The sequence below is a fragment of the Crotalus tigris genome, unplaced genomic scaffold (assembly GCF_016545835.1).
Source record: "Crotalus tigris isolate CLP2741 ecotype Arizona unplaced genomic scaffold, ASM1654583v1 scf7180000018432.44079421565:4894166, whole genome shotgun sequence".
NCBI lineage: Eukaryota > Metazoa > Chordata > Lepidosauria > Squamata > Viperidae > Crotalus > Crotalus tigris.
Window position 1 is genome coordinate 104,145 of NW_024096999.1, and position 24,215 is coordinate 128,359.

Sequence of the window (24,215 nt, forward strand, 5' to 3'; positions counted from 1 at the left end):
GTGATGGGAGTACCAGACCATCTTATTTGTCTCCTGAGAAACCTATATGTGGGTCAAGAAGCAACAGTGAGAACTGGACACGGAACCATAGATTGGTTCAAAATTGGGCAAGGAGTCTGGCAAGGCTGTATTCTGTCACCCTGCCTATTTAACTTATATGCAGAGCACATCATGAGAAAGGCAGGGCTAGATGAATCAAAAATTGGAATTAAGATTGCCGGGAGAAATATCAACAACCTAAGATATGCAGATGATACCACTCTAATGGCAGAAAGCGAAGAGGAAATAAAGAGTATTGTGTCCTGAGCCTGCAAATGCAGGCTCGGGACATTGCAAGGTTCCCGGGCAATTGCAAAAGCTGCCCGGGACCAGACTGAGTGGCACCAACCAAGCGCGCATGCGCAAGACGCGAAAAGGCTTAGTAATGTTGCCATCTTGTCTGGGAAATGGGGATGTATAAAAGGAGGCCTGCGTGCCTTTGCTTGTTGTTGGAGTTTGAAATAAGCACAATAAAGAGCTGTTCCAGAAAAATGTGTATTCTTCGTTCGCCATCACTCCCAGGACTTAACATTGGCGATGAAGGTGGGATGTAACAAGGAAAGTGTCAGACCCAGCGTGATACTTACCTGTCTATATCCCTGTTTTGGGCGTCAGTGAGACGACGGACGATCTGGTCGGCCTCGCTGCCGTGGCGAGCTGCACCGTCGGCGCTGGTCCTGTTTCCTGCTGGCGCCAGCTGTAGTAAGGAGCTGATGGACATGTGACCACCTCACGAGGAAAGCCATGCAATTCGGCGATGCAATGGGACACGTGTTTACATGAGATGCTGGGTCTGACAGATTTTGGAGTTTCGGGGGGCAGGGAGACTGGTTTGGGTCTGACAAGTTCCGGAACGCACAGTGCGAATTGACGGGCCGTGGAGAGACGGGCGGTGGGTGGAATTTTGGCACGGGGTGGGTGGCTGGGTGTGTCATGGGTGGGGTTTGGTTATACGGGGTGATTAGGGTGTGCGCTGGGGGCGTGGCACGCGCTGTATTTAGGACGCTGGGAGGGGGCTCTTCCCAGGGTTAACTTTACTTCCTGCAAACTGTAATAAACTTTGTTTGGATACTGCAGCGTTCCTGGTTGTTTTGATTTTCCGAAACACAGCCAGGACATTCTTACAATAAGTTAGCCCTCACATCCACCCGAAGCCAGCCTTAACGGGGCGACATGGCAGAGGGAACACAGGGGGAGGACCCGGTAGCGGCGGAGGAGTCCGTGGAGCCCAACGAGCAGCTGGAAAGCCGGGACGCCGGCAACGCAGGGGATGAACCGCTGGTGGTTCGGCCTAAGGAGAAGGTTCGCGTCCCTGTAGTGGCAGAGCCGGCAATCAGGCAGCAACGCTCGGTAGTTGCCGAAGGCGAGTGGTGGCTTAGCCCGGGGTTGGGGATTCCGGAGGATGGCAGGGGACGAAGGTTGGCGCCAAGCTTCACCGGGTGGAGAGAACGTCGGGTGACTGGGGATCACGAGGAAGATTGGAGTTGTTTGACCGCTCCGGGGCAGTATACATTGGAGGTCCTCAGAGAGCAGTTTGGCGAACGAGTGTATCCCGCCACGATCCGCAGCCCCGCTAAGAGTAGCCCATCCTATGCCTCCCATTTCCGCCTATCAAGTCCGGGTCTTAAATTACATCCAGGTGACCACTTTACCATCCAGGACCCTGGAGCGCAGCAAGTTGAAGCAGAGCAACACCAATACGGGCTCGGCGCGCGAGCGGTGGCAGGTCAGCCGGCAGGATCTGATAGGCAAGAGGCGGGACCCACGGGAGCAGGTCCCCGCCTCATACCGCATCCGGAAGCCGTCCCATACGGAGGTCAGGTGCCGGCCCCGTGGCCTCAAAATATGATATGGAATCCTCCCCCGATTACACTCACATTTGATGGTGATCTGGATCGCCTGGCGGTATTCCTTAGCCATGTGCTAAATCATCTGGACCGCTATACTACCCTCTACTCGTCCAATTGGGCGATGGTGGTTGCGGTGACAGCGAGTTTGCAGGGAGAGGCTGCTGCTTGGGCCGCTGATTTATACACCGATCAAGCTAGGGAGCTAGCTGATGTAGGCCTTTTCCTCGACGCATTAAAAATGAGATTCGAGGATCCAACCCGCTTACAACGGGCGGAGGCCCAGTTAGTGGGCTTAAGACAAAGAGGCAGGCCGGTGCAAGAATATATCCGCAAGTTCCAGAAGGTGGCGGGGAGACTGAGGTCGTGGCCAGACCGTCTGCTGATCCATCACTTCCGTACCGGCCTGGATGCTGACATACGTCGAGCATGTGTGGTTAGGGGAACCGTGGGACACTTGGCTGATTGGTTCAAAGCTGCTGTGGAGTTGGATATTGGGTTACGGGATCGTCCCGGGGTACGTGAGGATAGACCACAGCTTCGACGAAACCAGGACCAGCCCGGGGGCAGCACCAGTCAGAGCATACCGGGCCCTGTACGTCCGAGATCCGTCTTCAGATGTTTCCGCTGCAACCGGCCGGGTCACCGAGCCGCGGAGTGTGGCGTGAACGAGCCAACAGGCACGCCAACAGCAATTGGTAGGCCAGGTGCTACACCGACGAAAACGATGGAGAAGTCACGGGTTGCCTACCAGGCGGGACAGGGGTCAGTCCAGAGAAATCCCGGTGATGCGTCCCCAACGGGGCAGGAATACGAGGAGGAGGTTCCGGTGGAAGATCCAATGGTAAGTGAGCCCATAGTTCCCTTTAACATTCCAGTAACACTGACAAGCCCAGTTACCGGGGAGACAATGCCCTTTCAGGCACTGATTGACACCGGGTGCACCAGGTGTCTCATTAGCAAGAGGGTAGTGCAACAAATGCGGATTAGGGTGACCCGACTAAAATCCCCAATTCGTTTTGAGCAAGTGGATGGCTCATTGTTAGGGGGGGCTCCAACCACGTTAGTAACGGAACCAGTTAGAATGGAAGTAGGGGCCCATTGGGAGGTCTTAAGGTTCATAGTAGTCCCCTCCATGTCCGAACCTATTATCCTTGGATTGGCATGGCTGGATAAGTGGACCCCGACCATCTGGTGGGCGGATGGGTCCCGTCATCTGAGGCTTGCAGTGGGTCCCCAACCGCTGTCTTCTGAGACTTATAGTGAAGACAGGAAGGTGGAAGCTTCAAAAACGTTACAGGAGGGGGGTCAACCTGAATACCCGCAGGTATATAATGATCTCGCCGCTGTTTTCAGCGAACAGGAGTGCGATAGTTTACCGCCCCATAGGCTGACAGATTGTGCAATCGAACTTGTTCCTGGTGCCAAATTACCTAAGCCCAGGATGTATCCGATGACCTTCGCAGAGCTGCAGGAGATGAGGAAGTACATAGATAAGAACGTAGCCAGGGGATTCATAGAACCGGCACACTCATGGATAGCGGCCCCCGTATTGTTCCAGGGGAAAAAGGATAGGGGGTTACGGTTATGTGTAGACTTCCGAGGTCTTAATGCCATATGTATAGAACAGGTTTATCCCCTGCCACTGATGAAGGACCTCCTTACCCATTTGGCTGCCGGAAAAATCTTTACAAAGCTAGACCTCCGTGAGGCATACTATAGGATACAAATTAGGGAAGGGGATGAGTGGAAAACCACGTTTAACTGCCCGCTAGGCAGCTACCAATTCAAAGTGATGCCTTTCGGATTACAAGGGGCCCCAGCTGTATTTATGCAACTGATCAACGAAGTATTGCATGACCATCTATATAGGGGCGTTCTTGTGTATCTGGACGATATACTCATCTACTCGCAAACACTGGAGGACCACGTAAAACTGGTGCGTACGGTGTTGAAGAAATTGTTAGATGCTAAACTATACTGTAAACTATTGAAGTGCGAATTCCACAAAGAACGCATTGACTATCTAGGATTCAGAGTGTCAGCAGCGGGGATAGAGATGGACCCTAGTAAAGTTCAGTGTGTATTAGAATGGCAAGCCCCGAGGACCCGTCGCCAGCTTCAGCGATTCTTGGGGTTCGCTAATTTTTACCGACACTTCATACCTTCTTTCGCTGATGTGGCCCTGCCGTTGACCCAACTATTGCGCACCAAACATATAGCCGGGAAACCCCATCCAAGACAACCTTTGGTCTGGACTATAGCCTGCCAGCAGGCCTTTGAGGCATTAAAAAGATTATTTGCACGCGAACCTGTGCTGGTACATCCTGACCCGGGTCGGCCGTTTGTTGTCCAAGCCGACGCCAGCGATGTGGCTGTTGGAGCAATTTTGTTGCAACGTAATGATCAAGGCGATTTACAGCCGTGTGCATATACCTCCAAGAAATTCACTGACACGGAACGGCGGTGGGCAGTGTGGGAGAAGGAGGCATTTGCAGTGAAATGGGCCCTGTCCACTTGGCGTCATTTGTTAGAGGGCGCACAGCACCCCTTCGAGGTATGGACAGACCACCAAAACCTAACAGTTCTCCAAACACCAAGGAGATTGGCGCCTAAACATGTCCGATGGGCACAATACTTTCAACGTTTTAGTTTCCATCTGAAAGTGGTTCGGGAGGGAAGAACTTCCTAGCGGATGCACTCTCCCGGCTGCCGCAATACGACAGCAAGAGGGAGCAGGTGGTCCAGGCCGTTATACCTCCATGCAGCACGGGCTCCACACAGGTAGAGGTAGGTGCAAAATTGGTAGCATTCGAGGATGAGCTGAAATCAGCTTTGTCAACGGATCCGTGGCTAATGGCTAATCCCGGATTGTTAACCCACCGTAATGGTTTGGCTTGGTATGGGGGTAAACTGTATGTTCCACAAGAGTTGAGGAATCGGGTGTACCATAGATGCCATGACTCCAAATTAGCAGGCCATTTTGGCTTTGTGAAGACGTTACATTTAGCGAGACGCCAGTTCTGGTGGCCGGGTTTGAGGAAAGACATTGAGAAGTATGTAAAAGGGTGTCATGTCTGCGCTCAGGCGAAAGTGGTCCCGAAAAAACCAATGGGATTGCTACAACTGGTGTCCGACCCAGACCGCCCGTGGCAGGACATCGGAATGGATTTCATCATGGACCTCCCTAATGTAAGGGGCTACACGGTTATATGGACGGTGGTTGATCTATTTTCGAAGCAGGCTCACTTTATCCCCTGCAAGGGACTGCCGTCCGCAAGAAGGTTGGCAAAAATGTTCATGCAACACATATACCGGCTACATGGAGCGCCCCGTCGGATTATCTCTGACCGTGGTGTTCAGTTCACGGCTCAATTCTGGCGCCGCTTCCTTGCAAGCATTGGAACCACACAAGGTTTGAGCTCGGCATACCATCCATGTACCAACGGGGCGGCGGAATGGGCAAATGCCGCAATTGAACGATACCTGCGGTGTTATGTGTCCTACCAGCAGTCGGATTGGGTAGATTTCGTGCCATTTGCGGAACTGGCTTATAACAACGCAGTACACAAAAGCACCGGACTAACCCCTTTCCAGGTGGTTTATGGACATGACCCGGTTCCCTTACATGAGGGCGACTCACAAGAATCCCTCACACATCAATCGGAGGACTGGTTGTCCTGAGCGGGCCAGGTATGGTGCACAGTAAAGAAGGCGCTGGGTCAAGCGGGACAGGCGGCAAAGCATCAAGCTGATAAGGGTCGTCGAATGCCAGTCCGGTTACGAGTGGGTGATCAGGTATATCTGTCCACTAAATATATTAAGCTACAGGTACCATGCAGGAAGCTGGCGCCAAAATACATCGGACCCTTCCGCATAATACAGGTCATCAATCCTGTTACGATGAAGCTCCAATTGCCAAAACTGCTGGGTAAGATACATCCGGTTTTCCACGTGAGCTTATTAAAGCCAGTGGAAAGAGATCCCCATGAAAACCCTCCAGGACCCGTCACCCCGGGTCGGTACGAAATACAAGACATATTGGGTTCACGGCTGCAGGGGGGTAAAATGTATTACCTGGTGTTATGGAAGGGGTACCCCCTATCTGAGGCTTCCTGGGTGCAGAGGGAGGATGTCTACGTCCCTGCCATGATCCGTAGATATCACAAGACACTACTATACAGACCAAGGAAAAGAGGGGGGGGATTAAGTAACATGTTGTCTGCATGGACTCGACGATGTGATTGACCTGCTATATTCTATTCCAGGGGGCCTTGTGGTGAGGGGGAGCCGAATGTCAGACCCAGCGTGATACTTACCTGTCTATATCCCTGTTTTGGGCGTCAGTGAGACGACGGACGATCTGGTCGGCCTCGCTGCCGTGGCGAGCTGCACCGTCGGCGCTGGTCCTGTTTCCTGCTGGCGCCGGCTGTAGTAAGGAGCTGATGGACATGTGACCACCTCACGAGGAGAGCCATGCGCGGAGTGGGAGGGGCCGTATTCGGCGATGCAATGGGACACGTGTTTACATGAGACGCTGGGTCTGACAGATTTTGGAGTTTCGGGGGGCAGGGAGACTGGTTTGGGTCTGACAAGTTCCGGAACGCACAGTGCGAATTGACGGGCCGCGGAGAGACTGGCGGTGGGTGGAATTTTGGCACGGGGTGGGTGGCTGGGTGTGTCATGGGTGGGGTTTGGTTATACGGGGTGATTAGGGTGTGCGCTGGGGGCGTGGCACGCGCTGTATTTAGGACGCTGGGAGGGGGCTCCTCCCAGGGCTAACTTTACTTCCTGCAAACTGTAATAAACTTTGTTTGGATACTGCAGCGTTCCTGGTTGTTTTGATTTTCCGAAACACAGCCAGGACATTCGTGCGTGCCTTTGCTTGTTGTTGGAGTTTGAAATAAGCACAATAAAGAGCTGTTCCAGAAAAATGTGTATTCTTCATTCGCCATCACTCCCAGGACTTAACACTGGCGATGAAGGTGGGATGTAACAAGGAAAGCTAGAAGAAAGCTTTAAGACTTACCCAAAAGAAGTCCTGGAAGGGAAAACGGCATCAAATTCAGCAGCTATCCTGCCAGTACAGCGTCGCTGGAGGGTGAGTTTGGCTGAGAGACCCTTTCCCTGCAGAAGTGAGTGGTATAGCACATACTACAATGGCAAAAATCGGCCGCTTGTCAGAATTCGACGTCGCACACCCGGAACGATGGGAATCATACCTTGCAAGAGTAGAGAACTACTTTAGGGTTAACCAAGTTCGTGAAGATGGGCTGAAGGCTGCCACACTGCTGTGTGTATGCAGCCAAAAGACTTTTGAAATTGCTGAAAACCTCGTAGCTCCTGCTTCGCTGGAAGGCGTAACGTACACAGACCTAAAGAAACTTCTAAAAGAACATTTTGAGCCCAAGCTGTCCATCATTGCATGGAGGCAGACATTTGAACAATGGGATCAGAGAGCAGGAGAATCTGCTAAGGACTTTATCGCAGCATTGAGGCAAGCAGCCAGACTGTATGAATTTAAAGATTTAGAGGAAAGACTGCGTGATCATTTTGTGTGTGGACTGAGAAATAGAGACTTACAGCAAAGGATCTTCGCGAAAGAAGACATTTCATTCCAAGATGCTCTGTGAGAAGTTACAGCAGAGGAAGCAGCAGGTGGAGCAGTAAAGAACATGCGGCTACCTAGAAGCTCTCCAGAGACTGTGGCTGTACACCAGGAGAACGTGCAAGAAGATTCGGAAGAGGTTCCTGAAGATGAGGTGAATAAACTCTACCAGGCAGCTGGAAGGAGACAGAGGGATCACATAGAAAAGGCTTCAATAACTCCACAATGCTTCGGATGCGGAGGACGCCACAGAAGAGCAGACTGCCGGTTCCGGTTCGCTATTTGCAGAGCCTGTGGAAGGCAAGGCCACATTGCAGTTGTATGTCTGAGTCGTCAGAAGGTACAACCTAAAGAAGAATTGCATCTGAAAGGTACCAGGGTCCCCAGCCAATAGGGTAAGTTTCTGCGCAACACGCAGAAGTATTCTGAGGACAGGCACACATAAACCCCTAAAAAAAAGTTGTCCCTTAAGGCAAAGTTGCAAGAGGTTCCCTTATCCATGGAATTGGACACTGGTTCCTCTCTCTCTATTATTTCCCTCAACACATTCAGGAAGATTTGCAGCAGCAGTGGCCGTTGAGTGAAACTCAGGCCATCCACTGTGATACTTACAGACTTTTAGAATTCTAAGGTGTGTGTTAAGGGGGAGGCCACCCTTAAGGTACAGTACAAGGATTTTGAGGGTTTTTTAGATGTGTTGGTTGTTGGGGGTAAATGTGCGAGTCTTATTGGACTCGATTGGTTTGAGGCTCTGGGAATCCAGGTCACGGGGCTGCACCATTTGCAAACGTTTAGCCTTACAGAAGTCTGCAGGGAATTTGCAGATATGTTCAACTCTGAGCTTGGAACCTACAAGGGGCCTCCAGTTTCACTACGATTAGATCCATCCATAGCACCCATTAAGGTCAAACCTAGGAGAGTTCCATTTTCACTTAAAAACAAGATTGATGCTGAACTGGACAAATTGCTCCAGCAGGGCATTCTAGAGCCTGTAGATTCTAGTCCTTGGGAAACTCCCATAGTAACGCCTTTAAAGGCTAATGGGGACATTCGTATTTGTGCGGACTACAAGTGTACACTAAACAAGGCACTACAGCAACACGCTTATCCAGTACATGTAGTAAGTCACATTCTGGCTTCCCTAAAGGTGGGGGGGGGGGCAGATTTTTGCGAAGCTTCACCTGGCACAGGCCTATCAACAGTTGCCTGTTGATGAGGCAGCTGCTGAGGCTCAGACGATTGTGACTCATAGAGGAGCTTTTAAAGGAAGAGATTGCAATTTGGGGTAAATGTAGCCCCTGGCATTTTCCAGAGTATTATGGAGAACACACTGATGGGTATTCCAGGAGTCTGTCCATATTTTGATGATGTCCTCATTGCAGGAGAATCACCTCAACTCTTGGCTGAGAGATTAAGGGCTGTCTTGCTTCGTTTTAGGGAAGCAGGTCTCAAGTTTAAAAAGGACAAGTTTAAGATAGGAGTCAATTCTACTGACTTTTGGGGATTCAGGATAGATGCTCAAGGTATCCACCCTCTGAAGCTAAATTAAAGGCCATTCAGCAGGCCCCAAGCCCTAAGTCTAAAGGGGAACTACAAGCCTTTTTGGGGCTGCTAAATTTTTACCATGCATTTCTGCCAAACAAAGCTGCTATAGCTGAGCCATTGCACAGGCTCTTAGACAAACAAGCCTGTTGGCAGTGGACTAAGGTCCATGAAAAAAGTTTCAATGAGGTTAAGGCCTTGCTTACTTCTAATGCTGTACTGGCTCACTTCAATGAGCAGTTGCCTGTTTGCATTGCCTGCGATGCTTCTCCATATGGAGTGGGGGCAGTTCTTAGCCATCTGTTGGCTGATGGGACACAGGTTCCTGTAGCATATTACTCCAGAACCTTGTCTTCTGCTGAGCGGAACTATGCTCAGATTGACAGGGAGGCGCTAGCCATTGTGGTTGGCATTAAAAAGTTTCATGATTTCATATATGGCCACCATTTCACGGTCTACACTGACCATAAGCCTCTGCTAGGATTGTTCACTACAACCAAACAGACCCCACATATTCTTTCTCCTTGTATGCTGCGTTGGTCCATTTTCCTGTCAGCATATGACTACTCTTTAATTCACAAGCCTGGAAAGGAAATGGGTCATGCTGATGCCCTGAGTAGATTACCCCTTCCAACGCTGGAGCCTTATCCTGTTCCAGCCATTAATTATTCTGTCCATTCAAGAGCTACCTGAGTCTCCCCTCAATGCAAGGGATGTGGATGCTGAAATTGCCACTGACCACACGTTCACATGCGTTCTGTCATGAGTGTTGTCAGGATGGCCTGACAAATGCCCTGATACCGAGTTTCAGAGTTTCTGACAAAGAAGACATGAGTTGTCCACTTTCAAGGGTTGTCCGCTATGGGGAAGTAGAGTAGTAATCCCTACCTCACTGAGGACTAGAGTGCTGCATTCTTTACATGAGGGACACCCTGGCATAGTCAGGATGAAGGTGCTTGTGCACAGCCATTTGTGGTGGCCTGGCCTCGATAAAGCCATTGAGGCTCAAGTGCATGGGTGCCATGTGTGCCAACGGTCCCAGCCTGAAATGCCTCAGGCCGCAGTTCATAGATGGGAGGAAACTCACACCCCATGGTCCAGGGTACATATAGATTACGCTGGGCCCTTTCAGGGGCAATTCTTCTTGGTTGTTGTTGATAGCCATTCTAAGTGGCTAGAGGTTGTTCCTGTGTTCTCCACTACTGCTGCCAAGATTATCCAGGTGCTGGGAAGTATTTTTGCAACTCATGGCCTTCCAGATGTTCTCGTTTCAGACAATGGTCCTCAATTCACCTCTTCTGAGTTCCAGGTTTTCCTCCAGGCCAACATGATCTGCCATGCAACTTCTGATCCTTTCCACTCATCCACCAACGGAATGGCTGAACATATGGTGCGCACCACCAAGGACTGACTTACAGTGACTGGCATCACAGGTTGGCAGACTTTCTTCTTGCACATCGCACCACACCTTGCATTGCCACTGGAAAGAGCCCGGCTGAATTTCGTTGGGGTCGCCGGCTCATTACCAAGCTGGACAGATTGCACTCTGACCGGGTGGCATCTCAAGGGTTGTATCCACGATCACCAAGGTGTCTGCAAGTGGGCCTGGTCATCTCTGGGCACAAGCTGTGGTCTGCAAGGTCTCGGGGCCCTTGTCCTATGAAGTGTCCCTGGAAGACGGCTGCATTCTTCGGTGGCACAAAGATCAGATGTGTACGAGGCTGGAGTCTCACCCTTCCGCTCCTGGCTCTGCTCTGGGGGGGGGGGGAGGAAGGTTATAGAATACATTCTGAGGATCAATGTCAGCAGCCAGTGCCAGCAGCTGAGGAGATCATTGATCCCCCATCCCGAGATTCCTCAAGTGCTCCAAACAAGAATTCATGGGGCAGAGAACTACCCTACACACCAAGACGCACTCCAGCCAGGGAATCACCCGGGGGCATCCACATATCCCATACAGAGACAGTAACACCCCAGACAGGGAGGATAACCAGGGGTATTCACAGAACTCACAGAACACGCAAGAACTGGCAACCTAGCTAGGAAGCAGGTTCAATTCTGCAACTGCTTCCAAAAGGAGGTCCTATGTAAGGGGGGCAAGCAGAGAGGCCTCTCAGGACTCTGGCATCGCTGGCATGATTGTGGGGTCCACCAAATACTGGGGCCCCTTACACACACCTGCTTCACAGGGCACACTCAAAAACGGTCGCTGGCTCGAGGACATAGGTTCTCAGGAACAATCCAGAGTAGTTCTGGAATCCTCAGCCAACTCAGAAGGTTGGGAGAGTGCAGCTGCTCTCACAGAGCCTGAGGGAAACTCTGGCATTTCTGCTGGTATGCCCTACCAGGGGTCACCTGCAAAACCTGTGCATAAAAGTCCTGGTCTAGCAAGCCCATCAGGTGGGCTGGTAGGCCAGGCACCCTTAAGGTCAAGTCCTGGTCTGTCCAGTCGAGCAGGAGAGCTGTCAGGCCAGGCACTCTCCCTCATCCTGTGAAGGTCCCAACGGGTTTAGGCCCCTCCTAAACACCTAGATGAGTATGTAAGGTTCTTGTCAGCATAAGAACAGTACAAGTCTATGGTGAGGAGATGGAACCTATGTGGGTAGCAACAGAACCCACGAAGCACACATTAGAGAGTGGCAACAAGTTGTAGCAGAATGGAGAGTCTGTAGGATGGAAAGAAATTTATTATTATTTTACATTTTGTATGGGTTGTAAGAACAAGTACCATGTGTTCTAGCTAAGGGGGGGAGGGGTGTTGTGTCCTGAGCCTGCAAATACAGGCTCGGGACATTGCAAGGTTCCCGGGCAATTGCAAAAGCTGCCCGGGACCAGACTGAGTGACGCTGACCAAGCGCGCATGTGCAAGGCGCGAAAAGGCCTAGTAATATTGCCATCTTGTCCAGGGAATGGGGACGTATAAAAGGAGGCCTGCGTTCCTTTGCTCATTGTTGGAGTTTGAAATAAGCACAATAAAGAGCTGTTACAGAAACATGTGTATTCTTCATTCGCCGTTGCTCCCAGGACTTAACAAAGAGCCTCTTGATGCGGGTGAAGGAGAGTGCAAAAGTTGGCTTGAAACTCAACATTAAAAAAACCAAGATCATGGCATCTGGCCCTTTCAATTCTTGGCAAATAAATGGGGAAGAAATGGAGGTTTTATCTTCCTGGGCTCCAAGATCACCACAGATGGGGACTGCAGCCAAGAAATTAAAAGACGCTTGCTCCTGGGGAGGAAAGCTATGGCAAATCTAGACAGCATACTAAAAAGCAGAGACACCACCCTGCCAACAAAAGTATGTATAGTCAAGGCCATGGTTTTCTCAGTTGCAATGTATGGCTGTGAAAGTTGGACCATAAGAAAGGCTGAGCGCAAAAGAATTGAGGCCTTTGAACTGACTCCTGCAAATCCCCTGGACTGCAAGGTGATCAAACCAGTCAGTCCCAAAGGAGATCAACCCTGACTGCTCTTTAGAAGGCCAGATCATGAAGTTGAAACTCAAGTACTTTGGCCACCTAACGAGAAGGAAGGACTCACTGGAGAAGAGCCTGATGCTGGGAAAGATTGAGGGCAATAGAAGAAAGGGACGACAGAGAATGAGGTGGCTGGATAGAGTCACTAAAGCAGTAGGCGTGAGCTTAAATGGACTCCAGAAGATGGTAGAGGACAGGAAGGCTTGGAGGAACATTGTACATGGGGTTGTGGTGGGTCGGACACGGCTTCACAACTAACAACAACAAATAAATCTAACAAACAAAAGTTTATCTTGTTAGGCACTGACTAAGGAGAAACAGTAGGAAGGAGTGTTCTGACATAGGAAGCAAGGTTTCTTTTCCTCAACAAAATTGCCTGCATGTACATGGTATAGATGGGAGAAGAATCCAAAAGAGTAATATTTTGTTTTGTTTACAGATAATGAATACTAGTTGAGCTTACTTGACTTCCTGTTTGCTCTTGATCGCTTTCTTTCTTTGGGCACTGTACGTTGACTTGGTACTTGTGTGGCAGACTTGACAATACGATCCATTATCTCATCTGCTGCATTGTCTGTAGCATTAGTCAAATCATCATTGCTAGGGTTCCGTGAGCCAGTATTGCCTGGAAAATGTAAGCCAAAATATTTAATGAAATTATATTCAACATGGCTGAGTATATTAGACAGTCACCTGTGTGGGGCCATAAGTCATATTCTGTGCCTTTTAAGTAATTACAAATTACAAATCAGTGAGAAAGATAAATTACTTCTGGGTTTGTCAGAAACACCACTATCTAATAGTAGTTGGTAGTGAAATGGTTAAACTGCAATATTGCAGGCAAACTCTACCCATAGTCTGGAGTTCTATCCTGATAGAACTCCATGGTTTACTCAGCCTTCCATCCTTTTGAGGCCAGTAAAATGAGGACCCAGATTGTTCGAGGCAATATGCAAATAATGCTTACATTATAAACTGCCCAGAAGATGCTATAAATAATTATGGGATGGTTTATAAGTCTAAATGCTATTGCTATCAGATATCTTGACAAAAGAATTTTGCCCAATCTCATACATGGAGAAATCAAAGTTTGGATTATTTTGTCATACTTTATAACTGTCTGTGTGCATGCCTATTTTTATTCTCACGCATATCTAGGCCTCTAGTTCAGCTTAAAGCAGAAACAACAGTGATTCCCACAGAGCTTTATTCATACCAATATACCACTATATTGTGTTTCTACCTTCAGAATTATCAGTCAACTGCCCCATATAAAATATTCCAGGTAAATTTTGCTTAAAAGTCATCATTTGAATAGTATTTGTAGTATTGAAAATCTCTCATAATCTGAGTTTTTAACCATTTTGTGCCATGATTTCTTTGAGCTTTCTGGAGAAACCTATGAACTCCTTTCCAGAAAATGTATTTAAATGTAAAAAATAAAATAGTAAAAATAAAGGTATAATTTTGTTCTCATCCATGTTCACTGCAATTTGTGGAACTGCCTTCTAAAAATCTGCATCCCAATTATATTCATTACTCAATTTATGTACAATAATATTGTACATATACACATAATATGTAATAATAATACTCCTTAATTGCCAATATGATTTTGGAAAACTGAAATAGAAGATAAACAACTTTAATGTAGCGTATGGGAAGGCATTAAATCCCTGCCCCTTAATTGGCCAATCAAGTGCTTAGAAATAATAGGAGTCAGTAGAAACATCAGTAACTTTGTATAAAAATCAATTGCACCGTGGAAGTCATGGTTGTGATCAATGGTTTGCAAGAGATTAATATCAAGAGATGAATCTTCCACGGAGACTCACTTTTACCACTAATGTTTGTCTTTGCACTGATTCCTCTGTCAACCATATTGAATAAGTCAAGCCATAGCTATCAAACATCAAAAACATTTTTTTTATGTCACGCAAAAGCCCAAGCAATCAAATACTTGATTATGAAGGATCCAGCAAAGGGGGCATCATTAGGCAACTATAGGCCCACTATTTGCTTACCAAGAACTTTCTTTTTTTATAAGCTTTTATTGATTTTTTTAATACAGTTCAACCATGCTTATTCAACAAACATGTTGTCTGAGTTTATCATTTACTAATACAAATTAAATTCCTAATCCCTAGTACGTTTCTCCAGCCAATGATAAAATAAGTCCCAAGTTTGAAAATATTCTGTTTCTTCTTTTTCTTTCAACCTCAGAGTAAGCCTGTGCATTTTTGCACAGTCTAGTATTTTATTATTATTATATCTTCCTCTGATATTATTTCTTCATTTTTCCACTGTTGTGTGAATATAATTCTTGCTGCTGTTACCACATGCTAAATCAAGCTTTTCTGGCAATATACCCAATAAAAAAAGTTCAGGTTTAAAATCTACATGTTTTCCCAACATCTTTTCTAGCCAAGTATGCATTTTTGTCCAATATCTCTTTCCTTTTACACATATCCACCATACATGATAATGTACCTGGTTTATAATTACATTTCCAACATTTTTGCTAATCTTGCTGGTGGCACGTGCCATCTATAAAACATTTTGTATAGATTTTCTTTGTAAGAGGTTGACATTGTCAATTTATAATTTCTTTCCCACAGGCTTTGCCATTTCTCTAGATCTATATTGTATCCAAAGTTCTTTGCCCATGTTATCTTTGTTTCTTTTACTTGTTAATCTTCCATTTTCAAATTTAATAAAAATTATGTTTTCTTAATTAATTTTTCATCAGAATTTAGTAATATCTGATCAAACAGAATTCTGCTCTTTCTAAAATCCATACACTTTAACATCTTTATCATATCTCACTTGCATTTGGAAATGTGACCACTATGATAGATCAATATCCTGATTTTCCATCTCTTGTCTAGATTTGAAGTTCCCTTCATAGTTTAGAATATCTTTATATGTCCATATTTTCTCAAGACTGACTAGATATGGATGTACGAATGCTTCCATTGTTGAAAGCCATCCTGGAATTTTCAAATATATTTTACATTTTATTTTTTCCCATGTTAATAATAATGCATTTCTAATATAGCGGTTTTGAAAATATTTATGAATTTTATTTTTCCTATACCATAAGAAAGCATGCCAACTGAGTTGTAAGTCATGTCCCTCCAAATACAACAATCTTTTATTTCTGAGGATTATCCAGTCTTTTACCCATGTTAGCACTGATGCTTGATAATATAAAACCTACTCTGACAAGCCAAAACCTCCATTTCCCTTAGCTTCTTGTAACATTTTCAATTTAATTCTAATTCTAGCTTTCTTTCTTGCCAAATGAATTTTTGAATTAGAGAATTTAAATCTTTAAAAAAAATTTCTCTAGTTTTATAGGTATCATTTGGAATAAAAACAATATTTTGGGTAAATATTCATTTTCATTGTAGCGATTCTTCCTAACATCGACAATTGCAGATTTTTCCATTTTTCCAAGTCAAGTTTTATCTAATTTAGTAGCTTTAAATAGTTATCTTCTTTTATCATTAAACATCTTGCTGTCAGGTATATTCCCAAGTATTTAACCTTTTTAACTATTTGTAGCTATATTTTTTCTGGCAATTGTTTTTTTTTTTGTTTATCTTTGAGATTTTTAACTATAACTTTAGTTTTTTTTCTATTTATCCTCAGTCCTGCTATCTCTCCAAACTATTCTATCTTTTCCAATAATTTAGGAATCATCTCTAAAGTTTCCTCTAGAATAAATACAAGTTATCTGCAAAAGCTTGCAATTTATAAGTTTCACCTTTTATTTCCAGTCCTTTAATTTCTGAATCCTGTCTAATGTTTCTATTTAAAACTTCCAAAATTAAAATATATAACAATGGGAATAGTGGACATCCTTGCCTTGTGCCTTTTATTATATTGAAATTCTCTCTATAGTCTCAATTTACAATCACTTTTGCTGTTTGTTTATGATATATTGTCTTAGTCACATTTATAAAATTTTGTCCAAAATCCATTGTTTTTAGTTGTTGAATCATAAATTGACAAGAAACATTATCAAATGCCTTTTGGACATCTAAAAATACTAATGCCAGTTGTTTCCTTGGATGTGTTTCATAATATTCCAATATGTCCATTATAACTCTTAAATTATTTTTCATTTGTCTCTTTGGTAGAAATCTGTTTTGGTCTGAATGTATAAATTGAGTCAGAAATCTTTTCAGTCTCTCAGCTACTGAAATAAAAATTTTATAGTCCACATTTAATAATGATATCGGTCTGTAGTTTTTTATCTATATCAAATCTGAATCCTCTTTTGGTATCAGAGTAATATTTGCATCTGTCCATGTGTTTGGGAGTTTGACCTTCAATAAGAGTTCATTACAGACATCTTTCAATGGTAAACTTAATGCAGTGGTGGCGAACCCATGGCACGAGTGCCAGAGGCAGCACTCAGAGCCCTCTCTGTGGGCACGCAGGCCGTCGCCCCAGTGCTAGGCCTTCAGCTGGGTTTTATAAACCCTTTTTGCTTTAGGCCTCCACCATGTGCAAAAAAAAAAGAGTTCATTTTCAACTACTTGCGGAAAAAAAAAGATCTTGCAAAATTGGAATTGATTGATTGAACTTTTTAGTCCTACCCAGTCTGCCATTACCACAGCCACGCCCACCCGATGGGTCATGCTCACCCAATGGGCCACCCCCCCCCGGCACTCGACGATGCATAAGTGGGTTTTGGGTTGCAGTTTGGCCATTCAGTTTCTAAAAGGTTTGCCATCACTGACTTAGTGTATCTTGTAGGCATTTGTAAAACTCTGCCAGGAGCCCATCTGGTCCCATGTTTTTTTGTCTTTTTATAGCCTCTATCAATTCCATCATTGTTATTTTCTCATTTAACATAATCTTAAAGTTTTCTGGAATTTTTGGTAGGTTATTTTTTTTCCATATATTGAACTATTTTTTCCCATGGAATTTCTTCCATATCATACAGTTTCTCATAATACTCTTTAATTATCTTTTTATTGCCTCATTTTTAAATTGTAGACAGCCATTTTCATCTACTAAGTTGCTTATCAATTGTTTCTCCTTCTGTTTTTTAAGTTTGTAAGCTAACCATCTTCCTGGTTTATTTGCATTTTCAAAAAAAATTGCTTTACTCTTTTAATTTGTTGTGCCAGTTTTTCTGGTTCTATTACATTTAATTTATGTTTTATTATTCACATTTGTCTTTTCAATACTTTTTTTGTGGATTTATTTGTAATTCCAATTCTATTTTTTTTAATTCTTCCCTTAACAGCACACATTGTTGTCTTTTTTTTTTATTCTTTTTTGCCATGTATGTTATAGCTATACCTCGAAAATATGCTTTGGCCATGTCCCATACATTTTGTAATATGCATCTTCTTTTTCATTTTCTTTTTTAAAAAATCACTTCTTTTGTTGCTAATTCTGTAATTTTTTCTCTTTTAATATAGATTGGTTCAAAGTCCATCTTAATTTTTTCTGTATTCCTTTCCATGTCAATTTTAAAGGTGCCTAATTCTATCTCAATTTCCTGCATATTGATTCTTAGTCCAGGCATCATTGAAATCATGTCAATTCTGGATCAAGATTTATGACTATTCGAGTAAAATGTATATTGTAGTTTTTCTGGGTTTGTTTCTCTCCAACTATCTTGTACACCAATTTCCTCTATCATGTTGAAAAAAGTCTTAGGTAGTCTTTCTCTTCCTTGTTTCCCTATTTTGCTACTTTTTTTTTTTTTACAAAATTTTATTTATAATACAATTAAAAAAACATTGGATATAACGTGACATTCCAGTATATACATTCTTATCAAATTATTCCACATTTTACAACCGATTCTTCATCTCTGAATATACATCTAAATTTCATATACAATACTTATTCTAAAATTACATATATTTCTATCTTAACACTAACTTATAATCCCAACCATCCTCCTCGAATCCCTCCTGCAGTAAAATTTATCCCAAGTTTCGAAATAAACTGATCTACATTTGTCTTTCAATACCATTGTGAGCCTGTCCATTTCCGCACATGATAATATTTTATATAGTGTCTCTTCCTCTGTAGGAATTTCTCTGCTCTTCCATTTTTGCGCGAACGCTAACCTAGCTGCAGTCAAGATATGTAACAGCAAATAGATTGTTCCCTTATGCTATTTCTCTGTAGTTATTCCCAACAGGAAGAGTTCAGGTTTTAATTCTAAGTCCAACATTAATATATCTTTCAGCCATCTTCGTATCCTATTCCAATACTCACAAGTCTTTGGGCATTCCCATCACATATGGTAATATGACCCTATTGCTGTTTTACATTTCCAGCATAAAGGTGAGATATTTGGCTAACCTTACAGGTGGGAAGTGCCATCTATAAAACATCTTATAGAGGTTTTCCTTGTACGAGGTAGCTAGAGTGAGTTTCCTATTTCTTTCCCACAGTTCTTGCCAAATATGCAGATCAATACTGAAACCAAAATCCCTACTCCAAATTAACATAGTCTCCTTAACCTGTTCTTCATACATTGCCTGATCTAAAAGAAAGTGATATATTTTTTTAATCATTTTATCCTCGGGTCTTAATATTTTGTCTAGTTCTGTTGGTTCTATTTTTATACCCCACTCTTTTTTGTCTTTCCTATATCTTGCTTGTAGTTGGAGATATGCCCACCATTCTAATTCTATCCCTGCATCTTGAAGATTTTTCCTCAATTTTAATTCTCCTTTCTCGTCTAATATGTTTTTATATTACTTTCCCTAACTGGATAAACATTGGGTGTATATTCATTTCTAATGTTGAAATTCAATTGGGAACTTGCCTATAATTCTGTTGCCGGATTTTGGTCCATATATCTATTAACGCCCGTCCAATATAGTGCCTCCGTAAGTACTGGTGAACTTTATGTTTCTTGTCCCATAACATAGTGTGCCATCCAGTCTGCATGTCATGACCTTCCAATTTCAATAATCTCTGGTTTTCCAATCGAATCCAATCCCACACCCATAGTAAAATTATAGATTGATAGTATGTTTCCAGGTCAGGGAGATCAAGACCCCCCTTTCCTTAGCATCCTGTAATAATTTTAATTTAATCCTTGCTTTTTTTCCTTGCCAAATGAATTTAAGTATGGATTGGTTGAAATTTCAAAAAAAATCCTTTTCTAATTTAATTGGTATACATTGAAATAGAAATAATATTTTACGTAGTACGTTCATTTTGATTACGGCAATTCTACCCATAAAAGAGAGCTGAAGGTTAGTCCAGGTATCCAAGTCAGTTTTAATCTATTCCATTAATTTATCATAATTGTCTCTTTAATTGTCACACACCTAGCTGTTAGTTGTATTCCTAAGTATCTTATTTTCTTTGTGATCTGGATGCCTAATCTATCAGCTAGTTCATTTTTCTGTGTTCTAATCATATTCTTCATGAGCATTTTAGTTTTTTCCTTATTTATCTTTAGGCCTGCCATTTCACCATATTCACCCAGTACTTCCATTATAGTGGCTCTTCGATTGTAGTGGCTCTTCGATTATAAAAACAAGATCATCAGCAAAGGCTTGCAAATTGAAAATTTCTCTCTTGATCTCTAAAACTTTAATCTACTCATCTTTCCGAATCATTCTGTTCAGTACCTCCAGGGATAATATAAACAATAGTGGAGATAATGGACAACCTTGCCTTGTACCTTTTTGGATTTAAAAGCTTTTAGTGGTTTCTCCTTTAATTATCACTTTAGCTACCTGTTTGGAATAAATCGCTTTGAACAAGTTTATGAAATTCTCTCCAAAATCCATGTATTCCAATTGGTTAAACATAAAATCCCATTTCACATTGTCGAATGCTTTTTGTGCTTTTTGTGAGCCTCATAATATTCCAATACGTCCAATATGATCCTGACATTATTTCTTATGTATCTTTTGGGTAGAAAACCATTTTGATCTGTATGTATGAATTTTACTAAGAATCTTTCAAGAAGTTTAGCTATTATGGCCATGAAAATTTTATAGTCTGAATTTAATAATGAAATGGGCCTATAGTTTTTATTGAACACCAAATCTGAATTATCCTTGGGGATCAAAGTGACCTCCCATGAGGTCAGAATTTTTGCATTCTTCAGAACCTCGTTGAATAGATCTATTAATATTGGACTTAGAGATTCTTGCATAATTTTGTATATTTCTATTGGTAAACCATCTGGACCTGGGGCTTTATTGTTTTTTTGTTTCTTAATTGCCTCAGATAGTTCTAAAAGTGTTATCTCTTTGTTTAACATATTTTTAATCTCTTCTGGAACTTTAGGTAGATCAGCTAATTGCAAATATTTTAGTATATCATCATTATTTTTCCGTTCTACATCTTTATATAATTTCTTATAAAACTCATAGGCCACCATTTTCTTCCTTTCATTCTGATATACCATCTCTCCTTTTTCATTGTATAGTTTGCTAATCCTCTTTTCGTTGTTATGTTTCTTTATTCTGTAGGCCAACCATCTACCTGGTTTATTGGCGTTTTCAAAAAAAAATTGTTTGGTACGTTTTATTTGTTGCCCCAGTTCTTCCTTTTCAATGATATTCATCTTGTGTTTAATTAAATCTATTTGTTGTTTCAGGTAACACCTTTGTGGTTCGTTTTGTAAGTTTTCCTCAACCCTGCTAAGTTCTTTTTCAAGATTTCTTTGTCGCTGTATTTTAATTTTATTTTCCCTAGCCATATAAGAAATTGCGACACCTCTCATGTAGGCTTTGGCTGTAACCCATAAGTTTTGGCAATTTGTATCTTCCTTTTTATTCATCTGAAAAAATAGGCCCATTTGATCTTCCAATTTCAATTTAAATTCTTTGTGGTTTAAAATTGCTCTTTTCAGAGTCCACTTTCTTATTTTTTTTTGCCCCCTCCATTTAATTCTGATTGGATTGTGGTCAGTCCATGAATTTGTGTCAATTATAACATCTTCCACTTCCGAATTTAGATCTGTTGACAACCATGCCATATCAATTCTGGACCATGAGAGATGTCGCCCCGAATAATACGTATACTGCTTTGGTCTAATTCCTTTTCTAGTCTTATCACTTTTATAATCCAATTGTCTATCCTTGATCGCAATGAAGTCTCTCAATATAAAAATGTTATCATATTCGAACTCACTAATAATTCTATGTAGTTTTTTTAATAGAATTGTTTCTGACCTTCGTTGGGAGCATAGATTCCCACAAGAGCTATTTTTATTTTGTTCAAAAATAAAGAGACTGCTCTCTTTGCCAGCTGATTCTCCGCTGCTGGTAGACCCTTAATTGGGTCGAAAAGCCACCTTGGAGGGGTGGCTACCGGTAAGGAGGTCCTCTTGTCCTTGGTTTTATGTAATGGGTTTAAAAGGCTTATTAGATATGGATTGATTTATGGCTTAAGACAGTTAAATAAGAGGTTAGATTGAATAAAAATTAATTAAAGGTTTGAACTTAAGAATAAGTTGTTTTGTCTATGTATTAATATGTTTTGGATACAGTAACTTTGGGAGGATGTTAAAGAAATTTGATACAGATATTGAGGGATTGATTGTTAGATTATAAAGAATAATAGAAATAGAAAGGTATTTTTTCTTTTCTTTTTTTGTTTTGTTTCTGTTTTTTCTTCTTTGTTTTTTTTCCTTTCTGATTTGAACTAATATTTTCTTTTCTTATTAGAACCGATAGTCATTTTGTAATGGAAGAGGAATAAGAAAAAAGAAGAAATATTAATAAATGTTTATTGAATATGTTAAGGAAAAGGTAATGGGGAGACTCCCGAAGTGTTAACTAGGTATTTAGATTAGAAATATGGAATATAGCAAGTGAAATAGTCAAACTTAACACAGGATCTGGATTTGTGGATTTATTTAGATGAAAGATTATTGAGGATTGTTATGATTGATTTAGTTGTATTGAAATTTATCAGTTTGAATATAATATGTCATTAGAGGGAAAAGAGAAGAGGTTTTTAATGATTTAATCTGAACTTTATGAGTATGACTTTGTTTTGTGGGCAACTGATTGCCCTGCCACCACATTGTTTCTTAAGCACTTGTTTGTAAAATGAAAAAAAAAACAATAAAATTTGTTTTTTTAAAAAAATTCTACCATCTTCATCATCATAAATATGTTTTATTGGAATTTCCTCATTAATATATGCTACTATTCCTGCTTTGTCTATTGTATCCAGCCGAAGCCTCTTTTCCTGCCACATAACCATAATCCCTTCCAGTACCAACCATCTAAAATTAATATTTTTTCTTATCAATTTAGAAATTTGTTGGTAAGGTCTTCTCATATCTCCCACCTTTCTAGGTACTTGCTTAAGCACAATTAGTTATCTGCCTTGGTATTCCAATGTGTCGTCTCTGGTCCTAAATAGTATTTCATCTTGGACAGATTTCTTAATGAATCCAATATGGACCTCTCTGGGGAGGCTGTGCCGTCTTGCATAGTTCGTGTGAATTCTACAAATCTCATCTATCTCACTCTCCATCTCCTGTTTACTAGTCCCCAGGGCCCTCGCCAGAATATCTGTCACCATTACTGGTAAATCTTCACCTTTCGTCTCTCTAATATTTTGGAACCGTAGGTAATGGGCAACTTCTCTACTTCCAGGGAAATAACTCCCAATTCTAATTCTCTGTTCACCTGAACTAATCTCTCATTCATTTCATCTACTCTCTGTTCTTCTTTTCCCATTCTTTCTTCCATTTTCTGTAATTTTTGTTCGTTTTTCATGATCTGTTGCTGAAAGCACTCACATTTCCCATCCATAGACCTCATCTTTTCCTTAAGTTCCCCTATATTGTTTCTCACTTTCCCTATCTCTTTTTTTAAGTCTTCATGATTTTTACACATTACCTCTTGCATTGATTGCAACATTAGTTGCAAATCTTTAAATGAGTTCGCTCTGTCTCTTTGTGTCACCTCTTCCAGGGATCTTTGCCTAGCTGGGCTTGGTTCCATTGTTGAGGTATGTGTTGTCTGCTTCTTCCCTATTCCAACTCTTGCGAGATTAGGAATGCTTGTCATCTTTCTCAATTCTTCAAACCAGCTACCCCACTTATTTACTGTTTCTATGTTTCTCTCTAGAGTATCTAAATTGTCACTATTAAAACTAAGTATGTTATGCTTTGTATATAATAGTAACTTATCAATTAAATATATTGGATACAGATATTCATATACTTAACCCTATATTTAACAAAAATCAATATCCACAATAAACTTATCAGTAAAATATAGTCCAGAATCAATTTTTGATTAAAAGCTAAAATCCATAATTTCAAAAAGTTCAATGGTTCCTTATAGTATCTTTTAGGTTTTGAGATCAAGAAAAGAGATTTTACACTACTTTCTAATTTATACTTACAGATAAATCTAAGTGTATTTTTAAGTCCCAAGTTTGCTGTTTCCTCTTATCTTCTTTCCCTTCTTTCCTCTCCACTTTCCCTCCTGAGTTGTTCTCAGTTCAGCCAGCAGGTGTCTCTCTCACTTTATCTCTAGTGTTCAGTCTACAGTCTCAGAACAAAATGTCTGCTTCCTTAGCTTCTTCCGCACTTTCACTCTGTGGTTTTCCATGCCTTTGCCTCTCGAAGTTAGACTTCCCTTGTGGAAAGGGAGGGAGGAAAGAGGTAAAAAGAGAAAAAAGGAGAAAGGCAAAGGAAGCTCCTCTTCAATTTGAAGTTCTCCAACTAGTAT

At 42.3% G+C, this 24,215-nt stretch overlaps 1 protein-coding gene across 1 annotated transcript in view; it reads right to left on the reverse strand.

Annotated features, from left to right (window-relative positions):
* Positions 1 to 24,215, reverse strand: part of LOC120312097 (FH1/FH2 domain-containing protein 3-like) — an 85,584-nt gene that overhangs the window by 9,569 nt on the left and 51,800 nt on the right. Inside the window, exon 6 of the mRNA XM_039352357.1 lies at positions 12,974 to 13,135. Coding sequence (XP_039208291.1) covers positions 12,974 to 13,135 — 162 coding nt within the window. The remainder of the gene's footprint in view (positions 1 to 12,973; positions 13,136 to 24,215) is intronic.